Source organism: Panicum virgatum, chromosome 9N (genome assembly GCF_016808335.1).
Source record: "Panicum virgatum strain AP13 chromosome 9N, P.virgatum_v5, whole genome shotgun sequence".
Lineage (NCBI taxonomy): Eukaryota > Viridiplantae > Streptophyta > Magnoliopsida > Poales > Poaceae > Panicum > Panicum virgatum.
Genome location: NC_053153.1, coordinates 73,379,263 through 73,403,539, shown reverse-complemented (window position 1 = coordinate 73,403,539; position 24,277 = coordinate 73,379,263). Strand labels below are relative to the sequence as shown.

The 24,277-nt window shown below is 51.7% G+C and overlaps 3 protein-coding genes across 3 annotated transcripts; 2 read left to right on the top strand and 1 right to left on the bottom strand.

The window, feature by feature from the left end:
- The first annotated feature begins 738 nt into the window (after positions 1 to 738).
- On the top strand, positions 739 to 1,577 carry LOC120692746 (TPD1 protein homolog 1B-like). Its single transcript, XM_039976130.1, has 2 exons — positions 739 to 905; positions 1,002 to 1,577. The coding sequence occupies exons 1-2, from the start codon at positions 833 to 835 to the stop codon at positions 1,370 to 1,372; spliced, it is 444 nt and encodes a 147-aa protein (XP_039832064.1). The 5' UTR covers positions 739 to 832; the 3' UTR covers positions 1,373 to 1,577.
- Positions 1,578 to 13,427: 11,850 nt separating this feature from the next.
- On the top strand, positions 13,428 to 15,667 carry LOC120687492 (serine/threonine receptor-like kinase NFP). Its single transcript, XM_039969508.1, has one exon. It carries the CDS (start codon positions 13,449 to 13,451, stop codon positions 15,333 to 15,335), a length of 1,887 nt encoding a protein of 628 aa, XP_039825442.1. The 5' UTR covers positions 13,428 to 13,448; the 3' UTR covers positions 15,336 to 15,667.
- Positions 15,668 to 16,604: 937 nt separating this feature from the next.
- On the bottom strand, positions 16,605 to 17,874 carry LOC120691543 (calcium uniporter protein 2, mitochondrial-like). The gene is made up of 2 exons (XM_039974630.1): positions 17,246 to 17,874; positions 16,605 to 17,126 (listed from the first exon to the last, which is right to left on the bottom strand). The coding sequence occupies exons 1-2, from the start codon at positions 17,789 to 17,791 to the stop codon at positions 16,671 to 16,673; spliced, it is 1,002 nt and encodes a 333-aa protein (XP_039830564.1). The 5' UTR covers positions 17,792 to 17,874; the 3' UTR covers positions 16,605 to 16,670.
- Positions 17,875 to 24,277: the final 6,403 nt, after the last annotated feature.

Sequence of the window (24,277 nt, the reverse complement as noted above, 5' to 3'; positions counted from 1 at the left end):
ACCCTGGGCGCCAGGACCTAAATGTAAATTTTTTTTACATTTAGGTCCTGTCGCCAACTGGATAGGCGACAGGCACCCATTTTTGAAAATTTCCCTATTCGACATATATTTTTGAAATTTTATTTTTTTAATATAAAAATGAAAAAAAGGCTGGGTTTTGGCAAGCATGCCCCTTGGCCCTCCCTTAGTTTTTTCCGGGGTGCCAATTACTGTAGCTCGGAGACATATTGCTTTGCCACACAAAACCAGTGCACCCCCCTCAAAAAAAAGTCCATGGAATCAACGATCAAGCTTAAACAGAATCGCTTAATTCGCATGCGCGGTTGATATCAACATGATGCATTCTATCTGTTGGTTACGGATTTGTTTACCACCACGGAACCTAAATATCTCAACAATGTGCATCATGTACCTTGCAGCACCAACTGCCCAACAATTTGCAGCTGTACCTTGCAGTTGGCGCAAGGCCAGATTTATCATGCAGCTGGTAGACTTCGTAGCACAAACCACCCGACTACAGAGTGACTACGGAGAGCGGTTGAACTGAACCCCTGAAACGGCAACCTGGGCAGGAAATTCTACAACGTTCGCAGTGCTACTTGGAGCAGGCAGTTTCATTCGTTTGTCTGCTAGCACAGTTGGTTGCTCAGTGGCGCGCGTGGTAATTTGGCGAATGATCCACGGGTGCTTACGCGAGACGACTAGTATATATAGAGCGCAACGAGTCGCCCAAGAACCTGCACCCTGAAACTGAAAGGAGAAGTAGCAAGACATTCGTCAGGTTAGCGTTGAGCTCTGATCCGGAGAGAGCGAGGGGAGACGGAGAGAGACCATGGGGCGCTTCCAGAGCGCTGCTGCTGTGGTGGTCGTCAGCCTGCTCCTCCTGTTCCTTGCCACTGCTGATGGTATGTAATTGTATACACACGCAAACTATGATCTCGGCCTCGCATACCTCGATGGTTTTCCTTATATGCGACTGAAACAATGCCTGCTACCTGCAGGTTTGGGCGCCCCCGCGAGGAAGCTGCAGCAGCGTCAGCCACAGGATCTGCTCCACTTCTGCGAAGGCGACGTGGAATTTATTGAGGACGATGAGGGTCCTGTGCCTGGAGATCAGTCCGGCCTCCGGACCTTCCAAGTGGAGATCGTCAACAAATCGGTCCCCGACCGCGTGCTGTCCAACGTCCACGTCTACTGCGCCGGGTTCGACGGCGTCGACCTGGTCGTCCTCCCCCCCAGCGACTTCAGGCGCATCAGCGAGGGAGAGTGCCTTGTGAACGACGGGGGCCAGTTGATCCCGGCCCAGTCCGTCATGTTCCAGTACGAACGCCACTCCCGGTACCCATTCAGGGTCACCTCGGCCGCCTGCTAAGCCGCCCTCCCCCATGAGCGCACTACTACGTGCGGTGCTGGGCTCTCTGATCGTCGCCAGGATGTAGCATCGATCTCTCAGTGAGTGTTAAATAAGGTTCCAGTGCTTGAATAAAAAAAGATGGATGTACCGTGTGCATGGATGATGGATTATCAACACAGCTACGAACTGAAGTGTTCTCTGCGCCCTACTCGAGTGCTGCAAATCTCTTTACTGTTTGTGCGTTGAACTAGTGGATGCATATATCCATCTCAGATCTGTTTTTTTTTGGCATCAAGAAGTTATACTTCTTATATTAATCTAAATTGAAGAACTGCTACTTGATGTTGCCTCTATGGAAGACGTAACCCATTGAACTTGCTTTGGAATCTGAATCCAAACCTCTATCTGAATCCCATTCATTTGTTGCTTTGCACTTTCCTGCAAAACCAAACTTAACCTGCAAAAAGAAAGGAGTTGGCCTGCACAAAACGCAAGAGCATGATGCATATATGCCACATTTGTTGCCTCAAATAAAATCACGGACGAAAAACGCAGTGAACTGTGCAGAGAACCACGCAAATACACAAAAAAAGTGACCTGATTCAAATGTGTTATGGTGCGAATAAGTCATTTATTCTTGACATGGCGCGGTCTTTATTACGAAAACCATGATGCAGGTTTTTTTTGTTGGGGGGGGGGGGGGGGGGGGGTTACGAGAAAATACGAGAGAGAATTGGATTAGAGTTGATTTTTTTTTTGGGAGGGGGAATTGGATTAGAGTTGATGAAACGCTGTTGTTGCGTAGACCCATGATGATGTGGAAGAAATGGGCATCTGCGAGCTGGGAACACCACCGAATTAGATTTCTGGGCCTCAATTCGGCAGGTGAATTATGGCCTATGATGCGGTTTTATCTCATACATGCGGCGCCTGAAACTGCCAGGAAATTATTCCTCCCATATGCGAGTGGAATCCATGAATCCATTTAATCGCATAGAGCACCCTCGCCCCTGTTCATCTTCCTTATTGAGCTCCGACGGTCAGACTTCAGGGAACGGGTTGCTAGGGACGGCGCTGGCCACCGGCTGTCTAGGCGGTGGTGGAGGTGGGTTGCTGGCCGGGGGGGGGGGGGGGGGGGGGGGGGCTTGACATACAATGGGCTTAAGATTTCGAAGACTCTTCATCGAATCGGTAATTGGCCCGAAGCTTTGGATTCATTGCGGGAGATGGAGAATAACCAAGCTATGGCAGGGACGGTGACGGGCACCGGATGCTCCTTTACTGAACTTATATGTACTTTATTTTCTTTCAGGGGTTGTTCTCGGTTAGGGGCTTGGTTGTAAGAGTTCTATATGTCAATAAAAAACGAACCCTTTTCTTAAAAAAATCAAGCTTAAATGAAACCAAACTGCTTGCACAAGCCACACAAAACAAAACCAGTACATGGAATCAAGGATAAAGCTTAAACAGGAATCGCTTGATTCCCCTGCACGCCTATGATATCAACATGATGCATTCTATCTGTTGGTTACGGACTTGTCGATCATCATGGCACCCTGATATCTCAACTAAACTAGTGTAGAACTACATTACGCGTTTATTAGCAGCATTGCACAAGCCAAGAATACATGGCGGATTTGCAGCACCAACTGCTCTGTGCAGCTGTAGCTTGCAGTTGGCGCAAGGACAGATTTATCATGCAGCTGATAGACTTTGTAGCGCCAACCACTTGACGATACTACAGAGAGCGGTTGAATCTTGAACCCCTGAAACGGCAACCTGGGCAGGAAATTCTACAACGTTCTCAGTGCTATTTGGAGCAGGCAGTTTCATTCTTTTGTTTGCTAGCACAGTTGGTTGCTCAGTGGCGCGCGTGGTAATTTGGAGAAGGATCCACGGGTGCTTACGCGAGACGACTAGTATATATAGAGCGCAACGAGTCGCGCAAGAACCTGCACCCTGAAACTGAAAGGAGAAGTAGCAAGCCTTCGTCAGGTTAGCGTTGAGCTCTGGTCGAGAGAGATCGAGGGGAGAGAGACCATGGGGCGCTTCCAGAGAGCTGCCGCTATGGTGGTCGTCAGCCTGCTCCTCCTGTTCCTAGCCACTGATGGCATGTATACACATGCAAGCTAAGTCCTGCAGCCTGCTCGCTCCAGTTCATGCGTTCGTCGTCAATTCGTCATGTCTCGGCCTCGCATGCTTCGATGGTTTTCCTTATTTGCGACTGAAACAATGCCTGCCTGCCTCCCAGCTGCAGGTTTGGGTGCCCCGGCGGAGCAGCTGCAGCAGCATCACCCCACGACTGCGAAGAAGACGTGCAAATCCGTCAGCAAGACGAGGGTCCTGTGCCTGGAGATCACTTCGGCCGCCGGACCTTCAGCGTGGAGATCTCCAACACATCGGTCGACGGTATAGTGCTGTCCAACGTCACCGTCTCCTGCGCCGGGATCGGCGACGACTTCCGCGACGTCACGCCACGCGACAACGACTTCAGGCGCATCAGCGAGAGCGAGTGCCTCGTCAACAACGGTGACCAAATGACCATGAACCAACCCATCGTCATGTTCACGTACCAAAGCGAGGCCGGCCAGTACCCGTTCGCGGTCACCTCGGCCTCCTGCTAAGCCGCTAGACAGCCCTCCCCCATGAGCGTACTGCCTCGAGTGCTGCGGTTCGCTGAGCTCTCTGATCCTCCAGACTCCAGTATGTAGCATCGATCTAGATCTCAGTGATCATATATATCGTCGAATAAAGTAAAAGTGAACGCTCCCCCGTCGACTGCCCAGGGCTCGAATAAAAAGATAATGGATGCCATGGATTATGATCAGCTACGAGAAATTAAATTGCATGATCTCTCTATACTTGAGTTTCCTATATTGCTGCAAATATCTTTACTGTTAATTCGTCGAACGAGTGGCTGCATATATCCATCTCAGATCTGTTTTTTTTTCATCGAGAAATCATATTTCTTATAATCTACAAATAAAGTTAAGGAAATGCTACTTGATGTTGCCTCTAGTACTACGAAAGGCGTAACGCACAGAGCTTACTGGAATCTTGAATCCAAATATCTGTTTGAATCACATTCATTTAATTTAATTTGTTGCTTTGCATTTTTTTTTTGCAAAACCAGGCTGAAACATGCAAGAAAGGGAGTTGGCTTGCACGAAATGCAAGACAATGAATGCATGATGCATATATTATATATACCACATTTGTTGCCTCAAGTAAAATCGTCAAGGACGGACGAACACCGCCGTGAACTGTGCAGAGCCACCCACAAAAAAAAACGTGCCCTAATTCAAACATGTTACGCTGCAAATAATTATTTACATGGCGCAGTTCCTGCTACAGAAAAAAAACATGATGGAAAAGAGAAAAGAAAATCTGGAAATGAAGAGAACAAACGAGAGCGAGTGGAAATGCAAAGGAATGAGGGACTGCGGGATGTGTGTGGTCCACGGATGATTATGACGCTGTCGTTGGTAGGCCCATGTAACGAACATGGCACCATTTTATGCCATTTCGAGTGATTTTGGTGATCGAATGACAACACAACACTTGGACTAATATGATTGTTAAGATGATCATTCTCAGACTTTTAGGTTCAAGTGATGACAAAGAGAAAGAGAAAATAGACGTAGCAAGACCCGAAGGGCAGCCCCTACGGGGGTTCCGCTACCCGGTTAGCGGACGGGGGTCGAGGGGGAGCCGCCCCTCGCGGGTCTCAGGGCAGCGCCCTGAAAGCTCTTCGGATCAGGAGCACCGGAAGAACCGATGCCTAAGCATCGGTGCATCCGACGCTTGTCGGAAGAACCGACGCCTTGATGTTTGGTGCAGGAGGGAATCGAAGCCAAGCCAGCCTATAGGCACCGGTTGAACCGACGGGTCAAAAAGGGCATCGGTGCATTGGGCGTCCTATGTTCCAGAGACGATGCAAGCCGCGCAAGAGACAAGTCTTCAGCACCGGCTGAACCGGTGAGGCATCGGCGCATACCATCGGTGTAATGACGTCAGCGCCCAGGAGAAGATTCTTAAGCACCGGATGAACCGGTGATGCATCGGTACAAAGCATCGGTTCAACCGGTGATCACTACGTCAGCTGTCAGAAGCTCAACGGCTACTTTGGGTTGTGAGTGACCGGATGAACCGACGCTACCCCTGCCAGAGGCATCGGTTCAACCGGTGATACGCAGAATTCTGCTGACCGTTGGTGCAACGGCTACAAGACTTGGTGGCCTATATATACGCCTCACCACCGGCCATTTGAAGATTGCTGGAGTCCCAAGACACCTCATACACATCTAAGAACATCTCCAAGCCATACAAGAGGTCATAGATCATATCCTTAGCTTATAGCACTAGCTTTGTAAAGTGTGAGTGCTAGATTAGCTCTTAGTGAGTGTGATTGCAAGGTCTTGAGCCTTTGTGCTGTGGTTCTCTAGTGAACCAAAACAAGAGCTTGATGCACCGGCACCTTGGAGCGTGAAGCTCGCCGGCAACGTCATCGACCCTCCAACTTGGTGTGGAGCGGCGACGACACTTTGTGCGGGGGACGTGGAGACCCCCATCCTTTGTGGAGAAGCTCCTTAGTGGAACCCGGGGCCAAGGTGACCGTGATTGTGTTCACGGAAGAGACTTGGTGGCCGAGTAGCAATACTCTTAGTGAGTGCTACAACAGCGTGGATGTAGGTGTGCCTTTGTGGCTAACCGAACCACGGGATAAACACCCGCATCAAGAGTTTGCTATCTCCTATCCCTCTCTTTAAGCTTCCGCATTTTTACTAGCAATTTGTGTGCCTTTACTTTCATAGAATAGTTTCTTGATAGGAAAGACTATATGTTGCTGAACTCTTTTGGGATATGGTTTTCACACTAGAACAACGTAGTTGCACATCTAGATAGCATGTTTTAGTTTAAGTTTTGTGAAAACTAGTTGGAGCTATAGGTCTAAGTTTTTAGAGAGCCTAATTTACCCCCTCCCCCTCTTAGACTAGAGCACCCGATCACTTTCAGCCCACGTGGGAGCACTGAATTGGATTTCCGGGCCTCAACTCGGCAGGTGCATAACGGCCCATGATGCGATTTCATCTCGTATATGTGGCTCCTGAGGCCCTGACGCGCTGCTGCTGTTAATCGATCTTCAAGAAATGTTAACTGAATATGGACCTTCTTATCGACCAGATGGAATATTAATTTCAGAAGAAAATCAAGAGTGACTGGAATACTAGGTCCATCTGTGTTTTGTGCTTTGGAAAAGGGCCCATGCTACACCATGCATCTTTCCAAACTGATTTCAAACTTGTTTTTTTTAATCAATTTTACACCTGGTATGCAGACATCTCCTGTTAGAAATCTAGGCAATTTTCGGTATATTTTAATTCCAAAATTAAATGTATAAACTAGCAATATTTCTATGACTTTAAGGAGTAAAATAAAATATGTGAACATGTTTATACTTATCACACATATAAGCATAAACAATATAAATAACCAAAGTTTCAGGGAGTACCCTAAAGCGGGGCCGTTGCCGGAGGCATTGGCTGCGCTGTTACCAACTGGAGTAGACATCTACTCGGTTGGCCTCAGTCGAAGTAGTCGAACTAAATCGGTGCAGGAATAAGCTGCGCTGTTACCAACTGGAGTAGACATCTACTCGGTTGGCCTCAGTCGAAGTAGTCGAACTAAATCGGTGCAGGAATAAGTTCGCAGTGCAGTCCCGCGAACGGTCACCAAGATGTAGTCGACGTAGTCGTTCGGCCACCAGAATGTAGTCGACGTAGTCGTTCGGCTCGTCCACCAGAAAGTAGTCGTACAATCGGGCAAAGCCTTAGTATTTTTGAGCAGTCACGCTAAAGCGTTACCCAAAAACCTGATTGCCCGCCTATCCCGTGCAGGATCTCAAGGCGAGCAAGGTTTCGGAGGCCTGCTCACGCTAATTCTGTGCGCGCAGAAATTAGCGTTGGGGAACTCAGTTGTTGCAACTGAAGAGGGAGAAGAGAGGAGCCGAGTTGCCTCAGTGCTCTGTGCAGGATGGATGAGGGGAATGGCACTCCTTATATAGTGACTCAGGTGCTCAGGATCGTTGAACCTGGACACCATCAGAGTCATTTAGGTGATGCGGTTATGGCCATTAATTACAGATTTAATTGCACGTTTAATCGCACGATTAATTGCTGTCAACGTCAAAATAGCCATCACATCGCACCGCGCCACGCCGCACCGCACCGCACCGCACCGCCCGTCCGGCCGGCCGCGCCGCGCCGCGCCGCGCCGCGCCGCGCCTCGCCTCGGCCTCGGCCTCGGCCACGGCCACGGCCACGGCCACGGCCACGGCCACGGCCACGGCCACGGCCACGGCCCGGCCCGGCCCGGCCCGGCTCGGCGAGGCGAGCGAGCGCGCGCGCGCGTGTGGTTCACCGTCCTCCTCTTACCGGCTTCACAAGTGGTGTACACGAAGTCCACCTTTTAAGTCGATTGAGATCCTCCTCAATTCCCGATACGGAATTAAGCATTGATTCCCTAGCATTAATAGTGGGCTTTAAATTCTTTTAATGTTTTAGAATGAATGGGCCAAGCCCATTACTCCAACAATCCCCACCAAGAAATTCAAGCCACACTAGAAATACCCTCATTCCCTCATTGATATACCAGTATTCGACAGAGACTGTTAAGTTGAACTTCCATCTAGGACAAAGGCTACACTTATTCACAACTGTGCAATGGACTATGCCTTGAATTGCCAGTTTTGTGCAAACAAGTTTGACCAGAGCCCTACACTGGTACTAGGCTGCATAAGCATCCCCGCGGTTTGGAGCTTATAAGTCATACTCCAGGCCCTTCATGAGTTTCTAGAGAATACCCAATTCTCATAGACCATGACCAGTGGTCAAACTCATATAGGTGTGTTCCTTTCAGATGTTCTGTAGGACAACATCTTTGTTTCAAGAAAACAACTCATTTGTTTAAAAGAAACCACCTGGCACACATTAAGGTATAGACCAACCTGCCATACAGATTAGAAGAGAAATGCACCTTATACACGGAATGAGCCCTTTTCACAAAGGTTCTCTTCTCACAGTCAGACTTTAGTTTGTTTCACCATCCTAATTCACGGGATCTCCGATCACATAGGACAGGTTTCCACTATAGAATGACTCACGTGGGTCTCAAGCCCAATTCCATAGATGCATTGTCTATCATATTTCGTGAAAGACCCTTTGTAAACTGATCTGCCAGATTTTTAGCCGTCTGAACATAGTCCAGGGCTATAACTCCGGAGTTTCTCAATTTTCTGACAGATTTCAACCGCCTTTTCACATGTCTAGATGACTTCATGTTATCCTTTGAACTATTCACCTTGACAATTACCGTTTGATTGTCACAGTTCATTAGGATTGCCGGTAACGGTTTTTCAACTATCGGCAAGTCCATAAGGAGCTCACGAAGCCACTCAGCCTCAACAGTGGCGGTATCTAATGCTGTGAGTTCTGCTTCCATAGTTGACCTCGTTAAGATGGTCTGCTTGCAAGACTTCCAGGAAACAGCTCCACCACCAAGTGTAAACACATATCCACTTGTGGCCTTTATCTCATCAGCATCAGAAATCCAATTTGAATCACTATACCCTTCTAGTACCCTTGGGTACCCGGTGTAGTGAATTCCATAGTTCATTGTCCCCTTCAGATAGCGCATTACTCTTTCAAGAGCCTTCCAATGATCATCTCCCGGGTTTGAAACAAACCGGCTCAGTTTGCTTACAGCAAACGAGATGTCAGGTCTTGTAGCGCTCGCTAAATACATTAATGAACCAATGATCTGAGAATATCTCAGCTGATCTCGCATTATCCTTTTATTCTTTCTAAGAATTAGACTGGCATCATATGGTGTTGAGACAGGTTTATAGTCGCTATAACCAAAGCGACTTAACACCTTCTCCACATAGTGAGACTGTGTAAGAATCACCCCACCATTGATCTCTTTTACCAATTTTATATTAAGGATAACATCAGCTTCTCCCAGATCCTTCATCTCAAAATTTTGAGATAAAAACTCTTTGACTTCCTTAATCACATTAAGGCTAGTGCCAAAGATCAGTATGTCATCCACATACAAGCACAAAATCACTCCTTCAGCCCCACCATAGCGATAGTACACACATCTGTCAGCTTCGTTCACAACAAAGCCGGCAGAGGTCAAAGTTCTATCAAACTTTTCATGCCACTGCTTAGGCGCTTGCTTGAGACCATATAAAGATTTTAACAACTTACAAACCATTCCTTCTTGACCCTTTGATACAAACCCATCCGGCTGATCCATATAGATCTCCTCTTCTAACTCTCCATTGAGGAAAGCCGTCTTAACGTCCATCTGATGAACGAGAAGACCATAAGAGGCTGCCAGGGAAAGTAACACCCGAATTGTGGTCAATCGGGCAACTGGTGAATAAGTGTCAAAGAAATCTTCTCCTTCTTTTTGGGTATAACCCTTGGCCACAAGCCTAGCCTTGTACTTTTCAATAGTACCATCTAGCCTGAGTTTTTTCTTGAACACCCACTTGCATCCAACCGGTTTACATCCATAAGGACGTTCAACGACCTCCCAGGTTCCATTAGACATAATAGAATCCATCTCACTCCTTACTGCTTCCTTCCAATAGTCAGCATCAGGAGATGAATATGCCTCTTTAATGGTTCTGGGTGTATCATCTATGAGGTATACAATGAAATCATCACCAAAAAACTTTACAGTCCTTTGTCTCTTACTCTTTCTCGGAGCATCATTGTTATCCTCCTCAGGATTTTCTACAAGTGTATGTTCATTGTGTTCTATCGGCTCAGCAGAGCCATCATCCTCGATGAACTCTTGTCTAGATGAACTTGTTTCATCTCTCATGGGAAAAATGTTTTCAAAAAATGTAGCATCTCTGGACTCCATTATAGTACCAACATGCATGTCAGGTACTCCAGATTTCACTATTAAAAATCTATATCCAACGCTGTGAATAGCATAACCTAGAAAGATACAATCCACAGTTTTAGGTCCAAGCTTACGTTTCTTGGTTATTGGCACACTCACTTTTGCCAAACAACATTTGTTTCATCAACGTTAATAACATTGTATGCAATTTTATTACAAACATCTGACAAAGAAAGACGGAACAAACCTCCGCTTTCATAACCTTTTCCAACAAAAGTACCAAACTTAGACAAGATATATTTATTGGACTCAAAGACTAATTTGAAACCATCTCTACACAGTAGAGAGCCGCTGACTAAATTCTTCTTGATGGTGGGGACATGCTGTACGTTCTTCAGCTGCACGGTCTTCCCCGAAGTAAACTTCAGATTTACCGTACCAACACCAAGAACACGCGCATGTGATCCGTTCCCCATCAGCAAGGAGGAAGTCCCGCCGGTCTGGTAAGAAGAGAACAAAGAAGCATCAGCACAAACATGAATATTAGCACCAGTGTCAACCCACCACTCGGGTGAACCAAAGACTGAAAGAACAGTAGGTAATAAATTACCGTACCCTGATGTTCCTCCAGGCTCGCTAATAACCATATTGGCGGAGTCGTTGCCTTTGCGGTTCGGACACTTTGCAGCAAAGTGATCCGTACTAGCGCACACATAGCAAGCTCCCGTCTTCTTCTTTTTCTTAAAAGTGGTTGTCTTCTTAGTCTTTGGTTGGTTCTGCGGTGGCTTTTTCTTGTTCTTGTGGGAGTTGTTTTTCTGAACAAGATTGGCACTTGAAGCACTAACAACTCCTTTCCCACGTATGTCCTTTGCTCTCGCCTTCTCCTCAACATCAAGAGTCCCTATGAGTCCATCTATTGTGAACTCCTGTCTCTTGTGTTTTAGAGAAGTAGCAAAGTCCCTCCAAGAAGGTGGCAGCTTAGAGATTATACCTCCAGCCACAAACTTATTGGGTAACACACATGGGTACTCTTTGCTGCAATTTTTGAGATCTTTTGCCAGAGTATGTATTTCATGAGCCTGTTCCACTACAGAACGGTCTTCGACCATCCTGTACTCAAGGAACTGCTCCATGATATACAACTCACTCCCGGCGTCAGATACTCCATATTGAGCCTCAAGAGCATCCCACAATGCTTTGCCAGTTGGCAGCCGGATATAAGAATCCACCAGGTTATCACTGAGAACACTAATGATCAAGCCTCGAAAGAGGATATCAGCCTCATTGAACGCACTCCCTTCCTCTGGAGAGAATTGTTCAGGCTTACCCTCTTTCACATGGATCACTCTCGATAGTGTTAACCACAGTATAAGCCACTCTTGCCAACGTTTGTAATTTGAACCATCAAAAGGTGATGGTTTGATTGATGCAGCAAAGCTAGATACCGAAAGCCTATTAACACTATCAGGTTTTTGGATTGTTAGAAATCTAGGCAATTTTCGGTATATTTTAATTCCAAAATTAAATGTATAAACTAGCAATATTTCTATGACTTTAAGGAGTAAAATAAAACATGTGAACATGTTTATACTTATCACACATATAAGCATAAACAATATAAATAACCAAAGTTTCAGGGAGTACCCTAAAGCGGGGCCGTTGCCGGAGGCATTGGCTGCGCTGTTACCAACTGGAGTAGACATCTACTCGGTTGGCCTCAGTCGAAGTAGTCGAACTAAATCGGTGCAGGAAGAAGTTCGCAGTGCAGTCCCGCGAACGGTCACCAAGATGTAGTCGACGTAGTCGTTCGGCCACCAGAATGTAGTCGACGTAGTCGTTCGGCTCGTCCACCAGGAAGTAGTCGTACAATCGGGCAAAGCCTTAGTATTTTTGAGCAGTCACGCTAAAGCGTTACCCAAAAACGTGCAGGATCTCAAGGCGAGCAAGGTTTCGGAGGCCTGCTCACGCTAATTCTGTGCGCGCAAAAATTAGCGTTGGGGAACTCAGTTGCAACGGATCTCAAGGCGAGCAAGGTTTCGGAGGCCTGCTCACGCTAATTCTGTGCGCGCAGAAATTAGCGTTGGGGAACTCAGTTGTTGCAACTGGAGAGGGAGAAGAGAGCCGAGTTGCCTCATGGAGAGGGAGAAGAGAGGAGCCGAGTTGCCTCAGTGCTCTGTGCAGGATGGATGAGGGGAATGGCACTCCTTATATAGTGACTCAGGTGCTCAGGATCGTTGAACCTGGACACCATCAGAGTCATTTAGGTGATGCGGTTATGGCCATTAATTACAGATTTAATTGCACGTTTAATCGCACGATTAATTGCTGTCAACGGCAAAATAGCCATCACATCGCGCCGCACCGTCCGACCGGCCCCTCGCCACGGCCACGGCCCGGCCCGGCCCGGCCCGGCCCGGCGAGGCGAGCGAGCGCGCGCGCGCGTGTGGTTCACCGTCCTCCTCTTACCGGCTTCACAAGTGGTGTACACGAAGTCCACCTTTTAAGTCGATTGAGATCCTCCTCAATTCCCGATACGGAATTAAGCATTGATTCCCTAGCATTAATAGTGGGCTTTAAATTCTTTTAATGTTTTAGAATGAATGGGCCAAGCCCATTACTCCAACATCTCCATCTGCGTATGACCGGTATTTCCTGCAGATAGAAACCTTCCACAGCCATTGGGCGCATCGACCGTTTCTCAGCGGTATCTTACGATGTTGGTTAACGGCGCCATAGTATAATCCCTTCATCTTTCTCTTGACAATGATGCCGTAGCATCATCTGACAGCAACCCTCTGCTGCAATCAGACAGCGGCCGACCCGTTCGTTGTCCCGGCCGCAAGCAATCGCCATGAAAGCGACCTTCAACCGATGGTTGTCCCATTCTTCATCCCTGCTCTACAAATTGAACAGGCGGCCACACCTGCACCAGTTCAGATCAAACCATGCGTGCTATAAACTAGTCGAGTCTAGTGCAGGCTGAGATCAACGAATGGCATCTGCATCGCGAAGCCAGACTTCAAGAACCGAATCAAAGCGGCAGAGCCGCGACAAAAGAACGAGCGATGATATTGACTTGAACTGCAATAATCGCCTCACTGCTTGACAAACACAACTGCATTTAGCAGCCGGGCTCACACACGGACACGCGCGCACCCGTGACACCGAGAGCCAAATGGAGCCCCGCCATTTCCGCCGCCCCTTGCTGCCTCTCCTCCTCGCCGTCCTCCTCGGCCTCCGGCGCTCCGGCGCGCTGGGCGACGGCAACTACACCGTCCCCGCGCGCTTCGCCTGCAGAGTCCCGGCGCCGTGCGACACGTACGTCGTGTACCGGACGCAGTCCCCGGGCTACCTGGACCTCGGCAGCATCTCGGACCTCTTCGACATGAGCCGGGCGCGGATCGCCAGCACCAACAACCTGACCTCCGAGGACGCCGTGCTCCTGCCGGACCAGCCGCTGCTCGTGCCCGTCCGCTGCGGCTGCACGGGCGCCTGGTCCTTCGCGAACGTCACGTACCCCATCCGTCTCGGCGACATCTTCTACAACCTCGCCGGCGTCTCCTACGAGAACCTCACCGAGTACCACCTCGTCCAACAAATGAACGCCGAGTTGGAACCCACCAAACAGGAGGTCGGGCAGGAGATCACGGTGCCGCTCTTCTGCCGGTGCCCGACTCCGGATGAGCGGCGCCGTGGGGTGCAGAGCCTCATCACCTACGTGTGGCAACAAGGGGACAGCATGTCCCAGGTGAGCAAGCTGATGAACGCTGCCGGGGACGACATCGCCGAGGCGAACAACGTCACCAGCAGCTTCGCCTCCGTCATGGGCCCGCCGATGCTGATCCCAGTTCGGCAGCCGCCGCAGCTTCCGCCGGTGCTCTACGCTGCTAGTGGAGGCGACAAGTCCAGGTCGCGCCGTCGGGGTATCACCATAGGCCTCGCCATCTCAGGGTCTCTCGTGGCGCTCGCTGCCGTGTGCGTGGCGATCCTGGCGCACCGGAGGTACCGCAAGAAGGCGTCGGTGCGCCTGGGTGTGAGCCCCAAGCTTTCGTGGCCCAAGAACCAGTTCGGTCTTGAGAGCAGCAATTCCTTCGCCCACGTGATCAAAGGGGACAACAAGCTGCTCACCGGCGTGTCGCAGTTCATCGACAAGCCGATCCTCTTCGTGGAAGAGGAGATCATGGAGGCGACGACGAACTTGGACGAGCGTTGCAGGATCGGGAGCTCGTACTACCGGGCGAAGCTCGACGGGGAGGTGTTCGCGGTGAAGCCGGCGAAAGGTGACGTGTCGGCGGAGCTGAGGATGATGCAGACGGTCAACCACGCCAACCTGATCAAGCTGGCCGGCGTATCCATCGGCGCCGGCGGGGACTACGCCTTCCTGGTGTACGAGTTCTCCGAAAAGGGCTCGCTCGACAAGTGGCTGTTCCAGAAGCCGCCGTCGGCGCTGCCGTCGTCGTCGTGCACCGTGGCGGCGACTCTCTCGTGGGTCCAGAGGCTGAGCATTGCGCTGGACGTCGCCAACGGCCTGCTCTACATGCACGAGCACACGCAGCCGAGCATGGTGCACGGCGACATCCGGGCGCGGAACATCCTCCTGACGGCGGATCTCAGGGCCAAGATATCGGGCTTCTCCCTTGCCAGGCCAGCCACGGCCGAAGCCGCCGCGACGAGCTCCGACGTGTTCGCCTTCGGGCTGCTGCTCCTGGAGCTCCTCTCCGGCCGGAGGGCGATGGAGGCGCGCATCGGCTCGGAGATCGGCATGCTGTGGCGGGAGATCCGCGCCGTGCTGGAGGCCGGCGACAAGCGGGAGGCGAAGCTGATGAAGTGGATGGACCCCGCCCTGGGAAGTGAGTACCAGGTCGACGCGGCTCTCAGCATGGCCGGCATGGCGAGGGCCTGCACCGAGGAGGACGCGGCGCGGCGGCCGAAGATGGCCGAGGCCGTGTTCAGCCTCTCCGTTCTGGCGCAGCCGTTGTCGGTGGGCGACGCGTTCGAGAAGCTGTGGCAGCCCAGCTCGGAGGACAACATCCGGATCGCCGGCTCGGTGGCGGCCCGATAGGATCAAAGCAGAGCTTCGTTTAACAGAATTGGTTTTTTGCTAGTTTCCTTGACTTCAACCTCCACTGTAACTAGTTTACTGCTACGTCTCGGAGTAAATCTGTTTAAAATGTGTATCAATTGTACGATAGTTTGCTTCAGTTGTACTGTACACTAGTAATGTTTTTCATCGCGCACAAATTCAGCCACTTGTGTTCAATCTCTCTGTTCTTGGAGCACATTGTTTTTGTTCAGGATCCCGGGTTACAGTTTGGAATCTAGGTGTGAACTACCTTTTTGTCATCTTCAGTTTGGAAAGTTCATAAAGAACAACGGAAGCAATTACCATTTGCCACGATTCTTCAGAGAACTTGCAACGCATTAGCACCGAAGGATTTAGGAGGATTGTGTTGGAATTTATGGACTTGGTCCATTTTGTTCAATAATTTATTAGAAAAAAAATTATAAGTCCACTACTAATGTTAGGGAGTCACAGGAGGTTATACCATATTAGTAATTGAGAAGAGTGATGGCTGGATTGTAAATGATGATTAAAATAGAGGATTTATGATTGATTAATGGTGCAAATTGATGACCATTGTTACATCTAGAGGTGACCATGTTCTTCCCTCCTTTCTCGCGGATCAACTATAAAAGTAGATCAGCCCCTCTCGTTCTCACACAACACTCAAGCACTCTCAGATACGAGGTACATCTGCTTAGGAGACCTCTCTTTTCTCCTTGCTTTTGCATTTCCATCGCTAGCACTGCGCGTACAGTACTGGCGAGAGCAGGCGTCCGAAACCTCTGCACGCTGAAGATCCTGCTCGGGATAGCAGGCAATCGAGTTTTTGGGGAGCGTCTTGACGCGACTGCTCGCTTGCTCTCCGAACGAATACATCCTCTACGTCTCGGTGGCCGAACGACTATGTCCTCTACATCTTGGTGGTCCTACTTGTGTTCCCCAAGTGAACATCAAGTTTGCCTCGATTACTTCCCGACAGCCATCTGCACTGCAACGACTAAATTTGGCTACATCGACCAGTTCTATCTGACACAATGTCTAGTCATGGGAACGGTGCTGTGCCGGCGGCGGGGGCGGACGGCGCTGGCGGCTGTGGGCAATGGGGAAGGTGGGCGGGGGCCGGTGGAGGGCGGAGCGGTGCGGCGGCGAGTCGCCGCCGGCCGCAGGTGGCGGTCGGGGGGGGGGGGGGGGGGGGGGGGCGGGCCCGGGCAGGGCGGATGGGGTGGTGGTGTAGAAGGAGGAAAAAATCCGAAGGAAGAAGAAAGATGAATGGGGAAGAAAAACAGTAAATGCACTGTTCGCTGGGAGGGCCTGGCGACGCACGAGCGTCCGCTAGGGGCCCCCGTCGAGCCCGAGCTCCTGCCTGAGTGCGTTGTAGCGGGCGACGTCGAAGCCCCGCCCCCGCATGAGGCGGCGCTGCCTGGACGCGAAGCGGCTCCGGAAGAAGCCCTCGAAGGAGGGCTCCGTGGCCGTGCGCATGAAGAAGGCGTAGCCGGACATGAAGTAGAGCGACGTGACGTAGAAGCACACCGGCTCCATCACGTCCCACGACAGCTCCCAGAAGGTGAGCCGCATGAACCCCAGCGTCTGCGCCGCCACCAGGCCCAGCCCGCACCACAGCTCGCGGCGGACCTGCGCCGCCGCGGCCGCGTCGATCGCCGCCTTCCGGGACTCCATCGCGTCCAGCTCCTCCCGCCGCCGCGCCTCGCTCTCCTCGCCGCCGGCGCGCGGCGCCAGCTCCTGCTGCTTCGCCGCGGGGAGGATGACGCTCCCGATCGCCTTCGCCACCTGAACGACGACACGTGCAGAGAGATGCGTTAGCGTAATCGTAAGGCGAGCACGCGCTCTGCTCTCGGACTCTGCCTCCAAGTGTTACGTTTCTCCGAGGATGGCGCGCCAGGACGTACCATGTCGGGGCGGAGGAAGACGGCGTCTCCGAGGACGATGACGACGCCGGAGTCGTCGAGCGCCCGGGCGAGCCTGCGGCCGCCCTCGACGCTGCCGGCAATGTCGACGCAGAGCGCGGCGAATTCCGACCCGGACACCACGCTCTGGGCATGGGACCTCAGCCTCGCCCTCGCCGCCTCCATCTCCGCCGCCCTCGCCACCTTCCTCGCCTGCTCCACCGTCACGCCCGCCTCCTCGGGCGGCCGCGTCACCGTGCTCGCGACAGGCGGCGCAAGCCCGTCGAGCCGGAGCCGCCGGAAGAGCTGGTCGCCGACGGGGAGGGCGGGGAAGCAGTGCGCCGGGAGCGGGACGGTCGCGGTGGAGTACACGACCTTCGTCGGCCTGGGCCGCAGGAATGCGAGCGTCGGGCAGTCGTCCACGGCTGGGATCGGCCGCCGCGCAAGGGGTGCGGGGCAGGCCGCCGGAGGCTTGGGATTGGCTGCGCCGCTGGCGGCCGCGTTCTTGCCTGCCCAAAGGCGCCGGGCCATTGTTCTGTGGAACGCCATCTGTGTTTGGCTCTCTGACACGACACGAGCGCTAATGCTCTATGGAGTTCTGAGTGGTCTCGCCGTTACGTGGCAGGACGTGTCTGGTGGTCGATGGAGCGAGGTGGGATGGGCGGGGGTGGTATTTATACTCGGGAATGGTTAGCTGCGAAGCACGAACGCTGGCAAAAAGGTAGGGTGAACATTGGCCACAAGTCTCGTGCAGCTAATTAAACTAAGGTAGAACGGTCTCACAATATGAAAGATGATTAAAGGTGGCCAGTACATATACTCCTGTATGTTGCTCTGGAGTATATGCCTTCATCTTCCTATATGTTTTAGGTATTGATACAGAGTATATACTTTATTTAATGCTAGTGCTTTTGCACTTCTGCTCCTACTTTGATCACTAATTGCATGTTTGCCGTCCTTGTTTTCAACTCCGCACCATTGCCCTGCCTTCCCCAAGCAAACACATAGTTGCTTCTAGTTTCATCACCTTTTGCCATCGAACAAGGCAAAATCAGGAGCTTGGATTGGCAAAGACAATTACTAGGGGTGTCAATTGGTGATTTTATGTGTCTCTTCAACCCTCTTCAGTTCAAAATTTTGTACTAGTTCTCTATAGTAGTACAAATTTTGAACTAAAAAGGGTTGGAGGTGCACATAAGGGTCATCAATTTGCACCCCTAGCAATTACACAAAGTCAAAAATAGAGGGCAACTGTGGAGTTGAAGATCAAAGCGACGGTTTGTGCACAATTATCCCTAAGAAGTAGTATGCAAGTCACAATGCAAAAAACAAAGAGCATGAATAGATATACTAGAAGGAAAACAAATTGGACAAAGCTAAGACAGTAATAAGACTATCGAACCTAACTATAAAACAACAAGTGCTAGTGTTTTTTTTGGTCAAACTGATCCTAAAGTTTTAGTTTTAAGCAGGAAATAGTTATAAATTTATAATATAAGTAAAAAAATATTTTTTCTTCAAACAAATCGCTAAAGACATATACTCCCTCTGTTTGGAAATACGGTGCCAAAAATCGTAAACGGTAAAGTCGCAACTAAACTTCACTCACTGTAATTATTCTCACATTTGAGTCAAAAATCACTTTTTACCTAACGGTGGAAAACCTATTTTAACGCCAACTTTTTTTCTTGTCATTTAGTAAGTACCGCGAAGTCAGAAACCGCGAAGTCAGAGCTTCCTGTAGGTTTGGCTGTCCGCTGAGGAGTAGTACTCGCCGTGCGACGTGCCGAGGTCAGAGGCGTATGTACCGAAGACCAGGCCCCTTGCTCACCTACCAGCAGGGATAAGCACGGACGCCGCGTCGCATGGTTATCCTGATTTCGAATCACGCGCGTACAGGGGCCACGGCGCTCTGGATCGATCGCCTCGTCCAGTCATCGCACGGCCAGGGCGTAACGGGGGACAGGGGGCTGTCTCCCAAATTTACATTGAAAATTTAAATTTTGATTAAATTTTTATATAAATTAGTATGATTGGCCCTCCTAATAATAAAAAAACAAATTTCTGGCTCCATCCCTGCGCACGGCAAGAACTCTTCGTTATTCCTCACACAAGTCAAACGAGCAGTTCGTCCGATTGAAACGGGAGTAGTGGCCGCAGGAACGGGCCGGGACAGGTCGCAGGCGTGCTGATATGCTTTTAATTTTGTTTAATTACGCACGAGATTTTTCTAAATGATCCCCATCTTATCATTTGCAGCGAGTACGTAAGCGAACGAGCAATGGAGCAAAAAGAAGTCGCCCAACCAGCTAGCCCGGCCGAAACGTTCCGGACCACGGGACCAGATGAGGCGAGCACGCACGGCACCGAGGGCTCGGGGCAGCGCGTGTCTGGGTGGCCGGAGGAGCAAGAGCAACCCGTGCCGAGACAATGGCGACGAGCCTGGGCGGCGAATTTGGCAAGCGCAACTGGCTTCTGGTCGCTCCTGGTGCTTGATTTGGATGAGCAGGCAGTAATACCTTCCCAGCACGCTTCAGCAAACTTTAATCGATTAGAGTCTTGTGCCTATACAACACGAGACTATGCTTCTTCTTTTTTTGTTGTTGGAGCCGGACAGTTTGTGTATACAGGCACCTAAATTGGAACTGAAAAGGTTTCGAGAGAACGGATGAGGCGCGTGCGAACTGAGCAAGAATCCACTCTGCAGAAAGATTAGAACAAGCCAGCCCACCACGACTAACTAACAATGATGAACTCTGCTCATGCTAAAAACATGTTTAGCTAACTAATTTGCTACGTTATCTAATGCTATATTTTAAAAAGTTTGAATAACCGCATGTTCGATTCACTCTTCATGTGCATCACCTGGGCGATCTGGAAGGAGCAGAACAACCGCCTGTTCGAGGGGACGAGCTGCACCGCACATGAGCTGCATGGCAAGATCAAGCTCGATATAAAGCTCTAGATTCACGCGGGTGCCCGTCGTTTGGATTGTTTGAAATGGGAGTAGTACGAGAGCGGGTTGGCCTTTTGAAGCTTTGTGCCTCTGGTACCGGGTTGGTACCTCTGTGTGTGGGTTTCATGCTTTTCACGGTTGTAGAACTCTTTTCGTCTTAATATAATAATACGCAGCTCTCCTACATATTCGAGAAAAAAAAGTTTGAATAAAATTAGCAAGCCATGATCCTTGTTCCTTTTATTTTTTGCGAACTCATGATCCTTGTTGCCTGACATTACATGCTAAATAAACCACAGCAAGAGCATCATCACAAAACGTGGGCACGAGGTATAGGAAATTGTGGCCGTTAGCAAGGTAATGCCAAGTATATTGCTACACGTCATTGGTCTCATAGATCATCTCATGCAAGCCACGTATGATTTTTAATTAGGTGGCAGAAAGAGAGGAAGGAGAGATAATAAGATGATTGTTTCACAAAATAACCGTCTCAAAGGATAAAATTTAGAACTATGAGACTACTTCGCAGCATTGTACGAGTTGTTGTTGCCACGCAACTCACCAATGCATAAATTATGGAATTATGTATTTCTCACCAATGCACTTTACATCGTCTCACATGGATGCCCCAACAGTCAGCGACAATTTTTCGGAGCCGGATGGTTTTGTCGCAAAAAATTAACCGTTCATGTTAAAAACACACTTAGCTAGCTTAGGAGTATTTGCCCCAGAAGGGTTTGCCCAGTGGCGGAGCTTGAGGAGCTAAGGGGGGGATCCATGGTAATGTACTCTAAAAATTAATGAACAATATCTGGGAAAAGTCCTATTTTCAACCCTTAACTATCACGATCGTCCGATTTTCAACCCTGAACTCCAAAACCAGACATCTTGCACCCTCCAACTATCGAAACCGTGCAAAATACACCCCTAAACCAAATCCACCCCGGTTTTCAGCCACGTCACTCGTCCACGTGGCGCCAATGGCCACGTCAGCTACCCTCTCCTCTCTCTTTCTCTCACAGACAGGTGGGCCACCACCTCTCCTCTCTCTTCTGTCTTTCTCCTCGCACCCCCTGCTCTCCCGGCGCACGCCCTCGCCGGCGCCGCTCCTCGCACCCCCTCTCGCCGGTGCCGCTCCTCGCACCCCCGTCGCCGGCGCCAGGCGCCGCCCTCACTCTCCTCTCCTCCCTGCGGGGCCATGGCGGGCCCTCACCCTCCTCTCCTCCCCGCGCAGGCGGCGGAGCTGGCTCGCGTGCCGGCCGCGGGCCGCGGCGGAGCTGGCTCGCCGGCCCGTGTGCCGGCGGCGGCCAGGCGCAGTGCCCGGCGTGGCGGAGCTGGAGGGAGAGAGAGTGGGAAGGGGAGGCGAGCTCGGAGCCTCCGCTGCCGTGCAGCCTCCACCGCGCCGCTAGCGCACAGGCCTCCGCCGCGCCGCCGCGCGAAGGAGCCGTGGGGGCGGGCCGGGTGGCATAGGAGCAGGAGAGGGAGTGAAGAGCAGGGGAAGGAGCCGTCGCCCGCAGCGCCCGCCGGGGGCCGCGGCCGAGCTCCGCTCATGGCGCTGCCGAGCTCCGCCCGCACTGCGCGCTAGGGGCCGCGACCGAGTCCGCCCGCGCCGCCGCCAGGGGGACTGCGGCCGAGCTCTGCCCGGAGCAGGGGAGGAGCCGTGGATGAGGAGGAGGAAGGGCGTGGAGGAGAAGCCGGCGTGCGCCCCACCCCGCCCTCTCGCCCAGTCCGTGCCACTCCGCCTTCGCCTTCGCCGCTCCCCGCCCTCCTGCGCGCACCACCGCTCCCCGCCCTCCTGCGAGCGCCACCGCCTCGTCGCTCCGGCCGCCGCGCACCGCGCGTCCACCCGCGGCCGTGGGAGGAAGGGAGGCCTGGGCGGCCGGGGCTCCATCGACGGGTAAGCCGGAGGAGACCGGGGCCGCCGCCGCGGGGACAACGCCATGAGGAGGTCCGCGCGGGCACAGCGCCGCCGCCGCGGCCGACATCGAGGCCGGCGGCGCCGACGCGTGCGGGCGCGTGGTGGCGGGGAGGAAGAGAAGATAGGGGGTATTTTGGTAATTACCGGTGGCTAAAGACACGTAAGAGTGCCAAAGTGACAGCCACATCAGAAACAGCTGCCACGTCATAGCAAAACCGGAGTGGATTTGGTTTAGGGGTGTATTTTGCACGGTTTCGATAGTTGGAGGGTGCAAAATGTCTGGTTTTGGAGTTCAGGGTTGAAAATCGGACGACCGTGATAGTTAAGTGTTGAAAATAGGACTTTTCCCTTTACTATTCACACAGTGAGGATTTTCATTGGCAATGAAGCTCCGCCTATGGGTTTGCCTTCGAATTTATAATGATTTCGCGAATGCGAACCATAAGAAAATTTGAGAAGTGCAGCTCCTGCAGGGAGAGAAATACTGGTACGTACCACTGCCTCTTATTGGGTCATTCAATTCAGCAGCTTTACGAGTTACTCAAAGATGAAATTTCAGCTGTCACGCTACGCCGTTCGCGACCTCCTTGGCACTCAGATCGTACAGTTTGGTCAGTAGTCTCACGTATTTGGTATATCTATATCATCTCTCCATCAACCAGAAACTTGACAAATGTAAAGCTGAGAAAACTGTGGCAGTAAGCGTCAGAGAGTAAGCTTGCAGTAACCAGTGGGAGCATTGGCAGCCAGCACTGCGTGTGCGGGGCAAAGTTCGGCAGCCCAATGAAGTTGTGCAATATCTACGGATTCTTTCTCAATCCGGAGGTGACTTCGCTTCCACAGCCCTTCGAAGTTGGAACATGTCCCCCACCTCTGATACTGATCTCATCCCACTCAGTACCGACAGCCTTCATTATTCTGGCGGTGACACCGTTTGTTCCGCCGTCACAACTTGTGCGAGTTGGCAGTAGTAGATTACAGCTCCGGACCGGTGATGCATGCATATCCTCTCAAAGCAGCCTCTCACTGTCCTCAAGATTAGCATTCAGATCGTCGGCACAAGCAAGGGAGGAGGCAGCTCGCCGATCCCTGAATCCATATCCACCGTCCCCCAACTTCCCGGCGATCTCGCCGGCAAGAGCACCAAATTCTCCGGGAATCGCTCGCCGGGTCACGCCGCAACTCCGCCGGGAGATTCTTCCAGCGGCATTTCCTAGGACGAGACGACGACCGCGGTGGTGGACGCCACGAAGAAAAGAAGCATGGAGCGGGCGGCGGGCCCCGGGCGGGGACGGCTATGGCTAGTGGGATCTCCGATTCCGGGCACTGGGGCACGGCCATGCTGCGGACATATGCGACGGGGCACTTGCTCGCTCCGTGCTAGCTTTTGGATCCCTTTTCCTCTACCGCCGCGGCCCTTGAGGATCGACGAGGACGCCACCACCGCGGATACGGTGCTGATGCGGGTTCTGACAGTTGAAGTCACCGGGGCGCGTGTTGCTTTCGGATCCTCCTCTCAAGTAGTCGAGTCACCAGGTGGGATCCTTAATCTCAGCCAAGATCGGACCTGGCAACGTGAGGAATGAGCAGTACTCACTCCTGACTGTGATGAGTGAATTGTTAATCGTGCGGTGTGATCGTGCGTTTGGTCTTTGGTTGCAGGTACAAGGGCGTCAAGTGTCGACTGAGAGCTGCCGTGGAGGTGCTGTGGCCGATGGACCGTGTGGTGGACGGCGGTGAAGGGCAGCCGGGACCGCAGCTCGTGCCGGGCGGCAGCTGTGGCGTCCACTCCTGGATCGAGGGCGCAAACGGCGACGGAAGGCGGGTTTCTTGGTTTGCGCCACAAAACCAAGGAGACGGACGGCGGTTGAAGACGCCAAGTCGTGGAGGCACGGGCGTCGGTCTCGGGACTGACGGAGGCGACGGGCGTCGACGGCGTCTAGGGCCTCGCTGCGGGCGAGGAGATGACGGGCGTCGGGCGGTGTCTAGGGCCGTCAGAAGGCCGAGGCAGGAACGACGTCTAGGGCCACGACGTGGAGGCGGGAATCTTCCCATGCGTGGAGTTTTGGCGGTTTTCTCAAAACCGGCCACCTACCTGGGTTTCGCGGACCCTCCAAAACCGCGAACCGGATCTTCATCGACATGGCGGCATCGCGAAGAA